We start from the raw sequence: 13989 nt of genomic DNA, 5'->3' as shown, positions 1-13989 counted from the left end.
GAAAACAACATCTTATTACAGGAGCTCATGTTTTAAATACTACAGATACTGATACCAATAATGATTACTGAATACCAACAATGTGTCGTCGCTCATGAATATAGTTGCTTCGAGAGCTCCTCTCAATTTTTTATTTTCAGTTGGAACTGCATTTCCATTCTATCACTTCGCTGGGCTGCAGAAATTGGCACAAGATTGCAAATCATCTGTCACTCAAAACAAAAGAAAAAATTTGAAGAAAGAAAAAAAAGTAAATGTGGAGTATTAATGTAAAGGCGTGGAATACAATTAGTTCAATAAAAGAAAGAAAACAGGAGCCAGCGAGGACTGTGAGGCGTGTACATACGTGTGTGTGAGGCGTGTACATACATGTGTGTGTGTGAGGCGTGTGTGTGTGGGTGTGTGTGGGTGTAAGGTGTGTGTGGCTGTGTGTGAGGACTAAGGGAAGGAGACCTAATTTCCTCAGAGGAGGAAGTAAGAGAAAGGAAAGGAGGAAACATGAAAGGTTTGAAAGCGCAGGATTAGATGATAGAATCTGGATTTGAAAGAGCCAGGAAGAAGCAGGATTAAAAGAACACTTTCTTTTCATCTAGAGCAAACAATTTAAGTATAAAATTAATGCAGGAGAAGCATCCAAATATAGCTAGGCAAATATTGAAAAAGTGCAGCGCCCCAAGCGCTACCAGATATTGAAATACACAGAAAAGACGCTGCAATTAAAACAGTAGGTGCTTTTGTGGGAACAGGCAGACAGACCATTGTAACTACAATCGAAAGTCTAGAAATAGACCCAATAACATGTACAATTGGGGCTCTACTAAAAGCAGGATCTAAAAATCTGCAGAAGCCAATAGAATGGAGTGTGCAGGAGTTCCCATCGTGGCGCAGTGGCTAACGAATCCAACTAGGAACCATGAGGTTGCGGGTTCGGTCCCTGCCCTTGCTCAGTGGGTTGGGGATCCGGCGTTGCCCTGAGCTGTGGTGTAGGTTGCAGACGCGGCTCGGATCCCGAGTTGCTGTGGCTCTGGCGTAGGGCGGTGGCTACATCTCTGATTCAACCCCTAGCCTGGGAACCTCCATATGCCGCAGGAGCGGCCCAAGAAATAGCAACAACAACAACAACAACAACAACAACAATAACAACAACAAAAGACAAAAAAAAAAAAAAGAAAGAAATGGAGTGTGTACTTTAAGAAGGGGTGTTACATAACTAAATACAGGAGAATATCTTCAAAATATAAAAATGTGTTCCCATGCTCATCACATATACCAGGATAAATTCCAAATAGTTCAGATGTTTAAATGCAAAATGTGAAACCAAATAAGTAATGAAATAAAACATAGAGGGATTCATCTCTAAATTGAGAAATCTGTCCCTATTACTCAAAATCAATCAGTAATATTGGAAACGATAAAAAAATTACATTAAAATACTAAATAACAAAAGTAAAGGAAAAAGACTAAGCTGAGAAATACCTGCAATTAATTTTCACACTTCTAATCTACCTAATATGTGAGCACCTTCTAAGCAGTATTAATAACAAAAATAAATCTATGAAATGGTCTAGAGATATAAGCAGTCCTCTGAAAATGACTCAGCCACACAAAGTGATGCTCAACCTCACAGAAGAGGAAGATACATGGAGGAGTTTCAGTTGCGGCTCAGCAGGTGAAGGGCCCCACATTGTCTCTGAGAGGGTGTGGGTTCGATCCCTGGACTCGCTCAATGGGCTAAGGATCAGGCGTGGCCACAAGCTGTGGCGTAGGTCACAGATGCAGCTTGGCTCTGGTATTGCCATGGCTGTGGCACAGGCTTCAGCTGTGGCTCCAATTCTACCCCTTGCCTGAGAACTTCCATATGCCACAGGCGTGGCCATAAAAAGGGGGAAAAAAAGACACACTGAGATAACATTTAAAAAAATCTATTAGATTGGCAAAACATGCAAAATCTACCAACACATTCTTTTGGCAAGGTTTTGGGAAAATAGAGTCTCTCATACTTTGCTAGCAAAAATGCAAAATAGTACACGTTTAAGGAGGAACATATTTCCAATAGCAAAATTATATATATAGTGTATATATATATATATATATATGAATTATATACATATACTTCTTGAATCTAGCAATCTCACTTTTAGATATCCATCCCAAGATGCAGTGGGAAAAACACAAGAACATTTATGCATGTGTGTGTTAATTGCAAGATTCTGTGCTTAGCAAAGACACGAAGGACTAGTTAGAGAGACTATGTTGCATCTATATAACAGAGTATTAGGCAGCTGTAAAAAGAAATAAGAACCGCGTGGACATTTTACTAAGTCAGTGGTCTCTGGGATATACTATCAAGTGAAAGAAACAATGTGAGAAAAAGGACACGTCATGCTGTCGCCTGTAAACAGTAAAACTAAGAAAGGCTGCCCGGAGGGAAGACGGAGGTTATGTGTAGTGGGGGGACGGATGTTCAATTTCTTTGACTGTATCTTGTGTTAAGTATCGGACTTTGGACTATGTGTATAGTTTATACAACTAAGAAGCAAAGTTAAATTTTATAAAAAGCAGTTCTTAGACACTGAAAACAGAAATGAGTCTAAATTTACATCCAATTGATATTACAACCACACCAAGAAGAACTTTGACGAGACCTAATTTTACTATACATCCCTATTTGGACTCTACTATATAAAGAACGCATTAAAAACATGCCTATTTTTTAGCAATTATACTGTTGATAGTAGCATTGTATTACTATTCGGAGACTGTTTTATGTATATTGTGAAAAACACAATGTGATTTTTATAATTCTATCATTTCTATTGCTTTTGACAACCCTTAATCTCAAGGTAGAAGAAAGTATGCATGTAAGGACAGAGAAAGTTAAATAAAAACCCTACAGCCTGCAATTTAATTGTAAATGAGCATAGGAACTGGTGCATTATTTTCTCTACTCCTTGTCAAAATACCTACATGTTTATGCATTTTAAAACACCCATCTTTCCTTACTTCCAAAGAGCTAAGCAAAGGCTCCAGCTGGGATCCCCTTCCTGTGTTTCTTTCAAATTCTTCACTAGTGGCTTAAGCTTATTATTTAAACATGCTCATATCACTGATCTCAAAAAAAAAAAAAAAAAAAAGTCCCCCTCCCCTCCCCTCTCCACTTCCCCATCAACTGTCTCCATATTTCTCACCTGGCCTTCACAGTGGAATTTCTTACAAACCTCTGCTACGACAGAGTCTGAACTGTCTCTTCTAGCCTTCATCTGTCTTCTTCATTATCATATTTAGGCCACTACAAACCAAATATCTTTGCTGACCAATGGGTCATAGTGGAAATGGTGAATGCAACTACATGCTAATGTCTCTCAGTTGAGGAGACAACCATTTCTTCTCTGATCTCTCTCTCCTTCCTCCTGGGTCAAATGTGGACAAAACGACTGACATTTCAACAATGCCTCTTCAACCACGATGTGACTTCGGCAGTGGAAGCAACAGATTGTGGAGCAAAAAGATAGACTGAATTTCCTATTCCTTGCGGTCTGTAATACGTGAGATCCACCACATCCAAATCTTAGTTCAGTCCTCCAAGGTATTCAAATCTGGCTTTCACACATGCTATACAAGGGATACAGGCCTCCCTGGGGTCAGCAGTGACATGTCACTACACTTTCTGCATTATTAATCATTTCCTCCTAGTTCTCTAGGCCAACATTTCAACTTGTCATATCGTAAAATGCGTAGGAAATAAAATGTGATGTCACGTTGAGGTAGGAGACAAACCTGCTCATGAGTAGAAGAGACCAGCCTCCAATCGCACCAGGCCCCTCCGAAAGTACAAAGGATCAAGGCAATGACAAATCACGTAATGAAGCTACAGCACACATCTTTTGTATAATTCAGTTCTAGACACTTTGGCCTCTTGACTAAAAAAATATATACTTCTTGGAGTTCCCTTATGGCCTAGAGGTTAAGGATTCAGCATTGTCACTGCTACAGCTAAGGCCACTGTGGTCGCACAGATTTGATCCCTGGCCTGGGACCTTCTGCATGCCTCGGGTGTGGCCAAAGAAAGAAAAAGAAAAACTTCTTCCCTTAACCTTCTAGCAATTCATTTTCTAGAGCTCTCTTGTAGTCCTTCACCTGGGGTTATTCAATCTACTGCTATGGGCTTAACGAAAACCTATAGGCTGATGACTCCTAATTCTATATAAGCATCTCTTTTTCTTGAGCACCAGACAGCAGAAATCTAGCTTCTTATGGAACATTATCCATTTGAAGTCCTCCAGGCAGTCAAATTAAATTTATGTGTTTATCCCAGAGTCGTCGTCGTCGTCTAAGCTCAGTGGACGTCACCACCATGCACGTCTTTGCTCAAGGGAGAGCCCTTTGAAAACTCATCTTTTGATTTTCCCTTTTCCTCTCTTTGCTGTCTCATATCCACTAGGTTAAAAGAAATCTGTTCATTTTCTTGGATCAGACCAGTCCTACTCAGAAAAAATCAGATTATGACTCGTGGTTAAATCAATCATCATGCACTGTGTGTAAAGTACTTTAAAACATTTTTCATCTGTAAAGCACTAAAAAAATATTGCCAGCAATGCAGGAAGAGTAAGGGGTAGAGTGGGGACACGAAAAGGTTTGGAGTCGAACGTCCCCAGTGAAAGGGCTGGCTCAAGGGTGTCCCAGCCAAGGTGACCCAAGGACCTGGCTTGTATCTGAGACCCGCTTTCTCACCGGTAAGAACTCCATTTGTTCATGCAACCAACATGCCGTTAGTGGTCCCCATGTGCCAGGAAATGTGTGGCTGGCGGGCACAAGGGTGAACAGGAGCAGGACAGTCCCTTTCTCCCAGGAAAACAGAAAGGCAGGAGTCCCTGCCCCGCTCAGAGGCAACGAGCCCACCTGGGATCCGTGAGAGTGTTCAGTCCCCGGCCTCCCTCAGTGGGTGAGGGATCCGGCATTGCTGCAGACGTGGTGCAGGTCAAAGGTAGGGCTCAGACCCCGCGTTGCTGTGGCTCTGGCGGAGGCCAGCAGCTACAGCTCAGATTCAACCCCTAGCCTGGGAACTTCCATATGCTGCAAGTGCGGCCCTAAAAAGCAAAAAAAAAAAAAAAAAAAAGAAAGAAAGGCAAACATGCAAAACAATAATTGTTTTATAGCATGCATTCTCAGTGAAGACAACAGTGTCCCCAAGGGTACAAAACGTGTTTGTTTTTTGAGGTGCGTTAGAAGAACTTACTCTCCTTAGGAGTAGAGCACAGGTGGACACACCTGGACAGACACAGTGGGTCTGCAGGATTAGCTGAATGGCGGGTGTGGGCTAAACCCATCCTTATTCACCATCTCATTCATCCTTCACAGCAAAGCTATGAGATATGTGTTATTATTCCTTCTTCACACAAGAAAAAGGCTTGGAGAAGCTAAATAATTCCACAAATCCACCGGCTGCCACTAGAATGCAAATCCTGTACATGCAGAGATCTTGTCTGAAGAGGTCGCTGCTCTACTCCCTGTGCCCGGCAACAAAGCCTGCCACCGAGAGAGAAGGCCACCTAATCACAGCTGCTGGATGAACCCCTGTGAGCTAGGAATAAATGGAGACGTGCACAGGACCACGATGTGGGACACTCCAAAGCCTGTTGTTGAAAATCATGATCTCATTGGTGGGTTACAATGGACGGATGGAGCTCTGGAGAGACAGATGGACAGAACAGACAGAGAAAGAACGAGAAAAGGAAGGGGAAAAGAAAAAGGCGGCCAGTATCTGTCCTTCCTTTGGATTAGTGTTAGCGTTAGAATTAAATCAACAAATAAGACTATAAGAAACTAGACAAATTTTAGAGATACATTTTGGTTCATCCTTGGCTGGTCCACTTAGTTACTGGCCAGTGTCTCAAATTAATTTCATCCTAGGTTCTAAACTATGGGGTGTGTGTGTGTGTGTGTGTGTAAGACAGACTTTGGAGCCGGACAGAACTGTATCTAAATCTCCGCTGTGCTATGCTATTAACAAGCTAATTAGCAAGTTACTTGACATAACTTCCTTACCTCTAAAGCGGAAGAGTTTTGTAAAAATCGAAATTAAGATAATTCATTGCAAGGGTTCAGCAGCGGGTCTAGAGACCCAAGCAAGTCCTTAACAGTTTTTAGCGCTTTCTCGTTATTATCCTTGTTCTCATTTTCACTGGGAGGTTAGCTGCGGGTCACTAGGCCCTTCGAGCTGACCTGTGAAGCAAACGTGTGATTCTTGGGTACCTAAACGGGAGCCAACGATATCACAACTAATGGCAAGAAATCGCAAGGCGACATCATACAATACTTTGAAAGAGCATACCATAGCCCACTGTAGAAAGCCCCAAGTGTTTCATTCTATTTTTCACAAGTTCAGCAAGCTCTTGTCTTTCTGACCTCCTGTAGAGGTTCAGCCGCTGCTGGGTTATTTTCTCAGCTGTTTTACCGGAGTGTTTGGGACCTTTCCGGCTCAGTCTCCGGGCCCACTGCAGGCTCTTCCTCCGCAGCAAGGGGTGGTCGGACTGGTCGCTGGAGGTCGAGTTGCGGTGGTTTCCTCGGGGGTGACCCTGCTCTTTGGCATCTCTGGTGTCTTCCCACTCTTCCACGCTGATGGAGATCTGAGACTGCAAGAGCAAGGGGCACCGCTGGTCAGAGGGCTCGGACTCGCGCGGCCTGGACTCACACCAGCAACTGTGCGCTAACATCCTGATGTGATTACATGTCTCACGAGTGTTTTCACAGACAGAGCAAAATCGCAATCCCTGATATTAATTTTCTGTTACTGAAAATAATATGAGAAAACATGTGGCTGGACTTGTATATGAAGCAGATAAAACATCCTTTCGAACACCAGTGTAAGTTTCCGTGAAAGGATTTTCATAGAAAATAAAAATCTGAGTTTTTTATGCATCTGAGTTATCACATGACTACGAGCACAGAGCTGTCTGAAATCACAAACAAAAAGGGCTAGGTATTTTACAACTTTAATCAAATGAAGTCAATGTAATGGACTTTGCCCAATTTACTCATGCTGTTCCCCATGAAATTTAAATAAGGATTTATGAAAATTGTTTTATTTTTGGAATTAATATTTTTAAAGGTCTTAAAGTTATTGCTCTTTCTAAAGGAGGCACTGGCATGAACTTTGTAATATGTGAATCTCTGTATTCGTTCATGGGACCCAGAAGAAAACAAAAAATAATTTTATTTAATTCACGTATTAATTATGCATCACATAAAATGTTAAAATATATTTTAGGAACTGTTCTCAGTATTCCAAATGAAAACAGGTTGTAAGTATTACTATTTCGCAAATGTATTCTAGAATCACACATAAAACTTAACTAAGGCTCTTTCCATAGGAGGGAAAAGAAATGAACAAATTGTCTTTTATTTACTCTTTTGCTACTGAACCTGATTTTAAAGTAAGAAGCTTTCCAATTGACAGAACAATGTAAATCAACTACAATAAAAAATTTAAAGAAGGCTTTCTTTGATTACAGGCCTTTAGTAAATAAAAGATCCCTGTTTCAAAATCACTGCATTTTGTACCAAGAGGTCCCATGAACGGCAACACAGTTCAAAGCAGAAAGTCTTACTTTCTTAAAAAAAAAAAATTTTTTTTTTTTAAAAAGCACACACATGTGAAGGAATGGCTTCCTGAATTTTATTTTATTGAGCATAGGCGCCGTGCTCAGGAGTCTGCTGTGTTTCCCATTTGCAGATGGAAGTTGGATCTTCATGCATGTACTGCTGGCTTCCACAGTAATAGAATTCAGATTACCAATTTAAGTAAGTTCAGGAGGAGGATCCAGGAAGACCCTTTAAAGGTGAATATACATTATGGAAGCTCAGTCTATGCCTTCCTAGTGGGCAGCTGTGAAATTCTCTCTCATTCAAAATTAATTAAGAAATGTAAATAGTCATTCACTTTTGTTTCCAAACGTTAATGTAGAAGAGTGATACCAAAACAATTTGTTTAACCTTCATATCTTCATGATAAGAGAATATTTCACCCCCAAATATAGAAATCTCATTTTAGATCTTTAAGTTGGAATTTTAAAAATGTTTAATACCACCGTTTTGCAGTAGTGGCTACTTTGGTAAGTTCTTAACTCAACTCTAGTCTTACCTGCTTGATAGGATACTGAACATCTTCTTCTGCGGAAGTAAAATACACAAACCCTTGAGTAACGTCTACCATCAGTGAAGCACATCAGTCTCTGACTAGTAGTTACAGTTGTTCCACACTTGGTGGCCTGCACAGTTTTGCGAACCACAATCTTAAATTTATTTGAAGTAATCTTTCCAGTCATAAGTTTTGTAATAGTTTGTTTCCTATAAATACGTGGAAATGGTCATTTTGCCAGACTAAATACTCAAGATAATTATGTCCACACAATCAATGTCACTTACGATTCAAGTCACAGAACCATAAGCTACAAAATAATTTAGGGGAGAGATTTTAGATTTGCTTCTCTTCTAAGTACAGGATACCAATACGATTTTCTTTGTGAGTGCTATTTCTGAGTTACACGGACCAGGAATTATATCAAGTAGATAATTAGCTAAATAATACTGAATCCCCTATTCACCACTGTTTGAATTCCTCAAGGAAGAGAATATAATGATTTATACATAAAATCCATAGGAATCACAAGGCATTTTTATCAATAATTCAATAAAAGTAATATCTCTTTTATATTTCACTTCAAAGAAAAAAAGGGGAGTTGCTGTCGTGGCTCAGTGGAAACAAATCTGACTAGTATCCATGAGCGTGCAGGTTCGATCCCTGGCCTCACTCAGTGGGTTAAGAATCTGGTGTTGCCTAGAGATGTGGTGTAGTTTGCAGATGCAGATCAGATCCCGCATTGCTGTGGCTGTAGTATAGGCCAGTGGACAGAGCTCCCGATTCAATTTCTATCCTGGGAACCTCCATATGCCCTGAGTGCAGCCCTAAAAAGACACATGCACACAAAAAATTGGTCAAGAATTCCATTTGCAGCCAAAGAAAAGAAAATCATGGACATGGAAAACAGACTTGTGGTGGCCAAGGGGGAGGGGGAGGGAGTGGGATGGATTGGGAATTTGGAGTTAATAGATGCAAACTGTTGCCTTTGGAAAGGATGAGCAATGAGATCCACTGGGAACTATATCTAGTCACTTATGATGGAGCGTGATAATGTGAGAAAATAGAATGTATACAGGTATGTGTAACTGGGTCAGCTTGCTATACAGTAGAAAATGGACAGAACACTGTAAACCAGCTATAACGGAAAAAATAAAAATTATAAAAAATTAAATGAAATAAAATCTTTGCTACTTAAAATCAGTTTGACAAAACAGGACCTTATGAGCTTTATCTCTGCCCAATATAGTTGATGAGGCCTTCAAGGATTCTACAGAGCTTTCGAGGATTAAAACCCACGATAAGAGCTATTTAGAGAACGGATGGTAATTACCACTGTCTCTCCACTTAACAGCCCAAATGACCTGTTCTTCAACCTGGAAAGAACGAACGGTGCCCCACAGTAGACTTCCCAACCTTAGTGCCCTGCTCCCACATATGAAGGCACCACACCTGATGTTCCTGAACCCATTCAATCAGTAACTGGGAAAGCCTTTGCAGCCAAAGATTTGTCTTTTATGCTCTGTTTGTTGCCTCTTTTGACAGACTCGCAGGCAGTTTCCCTTCACTCCCAAGTCCTTTGCCTAACTACACACAGGGCACACCAATGGCCCTGCTGTCACACTCAGCCTTTGCAGGCAAGATCAGTACTGCATTCGCTTCCTCCAGAACACAGGTATGTCATGACGTTGATGACAAGGAGACACGTGCGTCGTTATTCAGGACACAGAAACAGCAACAATGGAGCTCACGGAAAGGGATGGACCATTGTCTCATACAAAGTACAAGGTCCCCACAACTTGGGGAAATTTCTGGGCATTATCTGGTTAGCCAAGGGGTTCTCCATCTCTGACACTCTCAAGAAATAATCATTTTCTTTAAATTGAGATATAGTTGATTTTCACTTTTAGCTTCAGGTTTACAGCAAAGTGAATTGGAGATACATATATATATATTTTTTCCCATATAGATTACTACAGAACACTGAGTAGACCTCCCCGTCTTATACAGTAGGTTCTTGTTAGTTATCTACTCTTTATACGGACTATTATTCAGTCGTAAAAAAGAAGGAAATAATGCCATTTGCAGCAACATGTACCTAGAGTTATCATACTAAGTAAGCCAAGCGAAGAAATAATTACTCATCTGTGAGTCCTGTTCCTGAGACAACATATGCTTCGTTTAGGAATTTGTTAAAGCCCATCTATGCTCTACTTGCAAATCAGTGTATTGAATGAGATCCATTATAGCTAAAGCCTACAGATTTTCTCCAAACCACAATACCACAGACAATTGCACCTGTTTCGCCTTTCCCTCCTCTGCCCTCACCCTCAGATTCCTTCACTGCAGGGTGAAGACACTAGTATCTCTAGTATCTCCTGGAGACACTGAACCACTCACAATGGCCACCCTGTCCACGGGCTTCCTGTGCAAGACACTGTCCTCCTTGGTCACGCGGTGCACACCATTAGAGTAGCAAATACAGGGCATGCAGCCCCCCACATTTACATAAAAATTAAGGGTAACATAGTAATTAAGGGTCAATATTTATGATAAATGTGGCATAAATAAAATCACATAAATCTGAGCAAACCGCAAGGGATTATTCCATGTTGAGGAGGAGACCTGTGTCCGAGTTAAGGAAACATACCCTGAGCACTTGCACAGAGTGTGGTATACCATGATGAAAAGACGGGTGTGGCTTAGACATAACTCTCTAATTTCAAGTATCCTGAGTTGGGGAGTATGACAGTGAAGGGAGAAATTAAAAATAGGAGAATCGGTGGAAAAGTTGGTTATCATAGAGGCCAAGGAAGTATGTTTTCATGGAATGAAACGGCTGATGACTATTACCAAAGAGTTCTTACTAAGCTTTTCCCCTCTAATAGACACGCCATAAATAATAGCTATTGCTAGAGAGCACTGAGAAAGAGGAAGAGAGGTAATAAAGGGTCGTTAGTCTATTCAGGACAATAGCGTTGCCTGAAATGCAGGTTTCCTCAAATAAAGGTAACGTATCTTCTACTCATCTAAGTGGTTGGAGACATTACTGGTGATTCTGAGAACTGAAGTCTCTAAATAGCAACTTGAAATACTGAAGAGTTAATATTTCTCTAATATATCCATTGCTTTTTTTAGTTGTGTTCAGAAATATATTTTAAGTGTTTAATAAAATTGTCTTAATTAGGTCATGTGTCTATATCACAGGGTTCTACCAATATTCCCACATGGTTTTTCATTGTTTTTCTTATGAATTCAGGTGACTTTCCCTCATTGTGTGGTAGGGGACTGTTTTTATCTTTTCTGAAGCTATAACATTTATTTTCTCCTCAAAATAATGCATTTTTATGGTGAAATAATACAATCAACATCAAAGTTATGATGACAGTATGGTTTGTAGCTACCGTTTTGTTGTCGGTCTCAAGACATATCTTCATGCTTCCAAGAGTTATTTAATATTGGCTGTTGTGTTTCATGTTGATATATGTCTGATGGGTGAGAGTCAAAGTCTGGCCCAAATTTAGACTGATTTCATCCTTATTAACTTTTGGTTCACAAGGAAAACGAAAAAGCAGTTTTCCTTAGCCGGATGATTCCTTTATGTCTAGAAATAGCCAAGTGTGTGAGCATATTTTCTTTCTACACAAAGCATCATTTGGGGATATATATGTTTTGGTTTTTATGTATTGTCCACACACATATGTATGTGTAGAGAATTTTCTTATACACCTGAATATCTTTATCCAAAACTTAGAAACAAATGAAAGAGCAATGATTAAGCGTGCAAATGCAACACAGTCATAAAGTGATTTAACTTGTTTCTGGGGTTAGAATCATAGTTTCATTGCCAGCTGTCATCTTCACAGTACAATTCTCACTTACCATTTTTTAGAATTACAGGAGTACATAGCAAGGCAACAGTTTGAACCACATGTAGCTGTGTGTAAACCCTCCCCACTGGGGGGGTGGGACCGATGCGGGGTCTCTCGTTCTATCACCTCCAGCGTATGAGGGAACAGAAGGAAAGACCTAAGCATATACAGCTATGAAAAACTGTTACAGTAATGCTAATATGGGCATGGCATCGATTCCACCATACCCCAAACGTTTTACACACACTCCTCTCTGCCAGCATTTGAGAATCACTGCCCTAAAGCATATACCAGTTATGAGTAAATGAGCCTGTTAAAGAAATTTCTAGGATATACGTAATGCCGTAATAAAGAAGAGATACAATAATGCAAGCCTTGGATATGAAGATCCGCATTCTGAGGCAAAGAATCTATGCAAAACAGCATTACTGATCCAGGTATACTGTTGCACGGAGCTCATCACTTTCTTATGAAGACCTGGAGACTTGCATCAGTCTCAGAACGTTCCCTTCGGTTGATTTTATTGCCTCCAGCAGCCTTTCAACCAGAGGGTGTGACTAAAGGCTTACTTTACTTCTTGTGTAGAGCAAACTGAAAGAATGATGTCCATGCAGTTCAAGACTTAAACGACCAGAAGGCCATGACTATGTAGTTCAATTAAATCAAACAGATCGGACGCATTTAAACAGCGTCGTGTTCATCATCGTGCCAGTGAGACTCCTAAGGGAAGTAAATTATGCAAGTAAGAAACACTTTCCTGGGGCTGAAAATAAACAAGAATGAGTAGATCCAAGAAATATCGTTTAAAATAATAAAGTAAAGGTATTTGAGTAAAATTTTTATGAGACAAAGTGGAGGAAAATTACAGATGAGCTCAGACTCACGGTGCATGTGTGTACAGGCGAGTGCACGTATATGTGTGTACATGTGTACATTTAGAATGCATTTGAAGTGTGTGAAGTATCTACATTTGAAAATATTACAAGGCATTTATCCACTTCTTACATTATCCTATTTATAAATTTAAGTGTATTGACACAAACTTTTTTGGACACTGTATCATCCACTCAAAAATGAGGCACAAGTGAAAAATAATGAGAGACGCTCTGTTACTCCATGCACTCACCACAGAATTATTTGCCATTAACTATGAACAATTCGCTTAACAAATTTCTACCTTGTTTCTAATTTATCAAGTGATAATACTAATCTTCCTACTTGATCTTACCTCTGCTATGTATTGAGAACAGCTCAAGTTCACACACAGCTCATAAAAGGAGGAGCCAATGTTTAAACCCAGATCATCTTGTTCCAAGCCCAGTGCTTATCTGGTCAGGCAAAATAAATGGATAAATGATTCTGCCCAGGAACAGGGACAGAAAGAGCATAAAGATGCTTAGAGGAGTTCCCCTGTGACTCAGAGGGTTAATGACCTGACGTTGTCTCTGTGAGGATGTGGGTCTGATCCCTGGCCTCACTCAGTGGGTTAAGAATCTGGCATTGCCACAAGCTGTGGCATAGGTTGCAGATGTGGCTCAGATCCGGTGTTGCCATGGCTGTGGTGTAACCCTGCAGCTACCGCTCTGATTCAGCCTCTAGCCCAGGAACTTCCATATGCCACAGGTGCACCTATAAAAACAAGAATTAAAAAAAAAGAAGAATGGCTAGAATATAGAGGCGCTTAAAATCCAGCAAGAGGAAACTGACTCGGTGTGACAGACACCAAACATCCAGGGCCTCCATCAGGCGAGGAGGGTGATGGTTAATGTGTGCGTGTCACTCAAGACAATGAAGGGAAGAGAATTCAGATCCAGTAAATCCAACGAGAAGTAGCGAAGTCCGACAACAGCCATGTAATTTTCATCTCCACTTTCTGAGAAGGATTAGAAGTCCTTCCTGCATATTTACGGACACATTCCAAGCACCTAGATGAGTGCGTCTGGTGCCTGGTGGGGCTCGGTAACTATCTGCACATCTGGG

At 40.6% G+C, this 13989-nt stretch overlaps 1 protein-coding gene across 2 annotated transcripts in view; it reads right to left on the bottom strand.

The window, feature by feature from the left end:
- The window catches only part of KCNT2 (potassium sodium-activated channel subfamily T member 2), a 344132-nt gene that overhangs the window by 12145 nt on the left and 317998 nt on the right, over positions 1-13989 (bottom strand). Inside the window, exon 25 of one of the 2 annotated variants that reach the window (XM_047755168.1) lies at positions 6332-6632. In XM_047755168.1, the coding sequence (XP_047611124.1) occupies positions 6332-6632 (301 nt within the window). The remainder of the gene's footprint in view (positions 1-6331; positions 6633-13989) is intronic. The other variant, XM_047755167.1, reaches the window with a different exon arrangement.

Source organism: Phacochoerus africanus, chromosome 12 (genome assembly GCF_016906955.1).
Source record: "Phacochoerus africanus isolate WHEZ1 chromosome 12, ROS_Pafr_v1, whole genome shotgun sequence".
Classification (NCBI taxonomy): Eukaryota; Metazoa; Chordata; class Mammalia; order Artiodactyla; family Suidae; genus Phacochoerus; species Phacochoerus africanus.
Note: the sequence above shows the minus strand (reverse complement) of the source record. Positions and strands in the feature narration are given on the sequence as shown.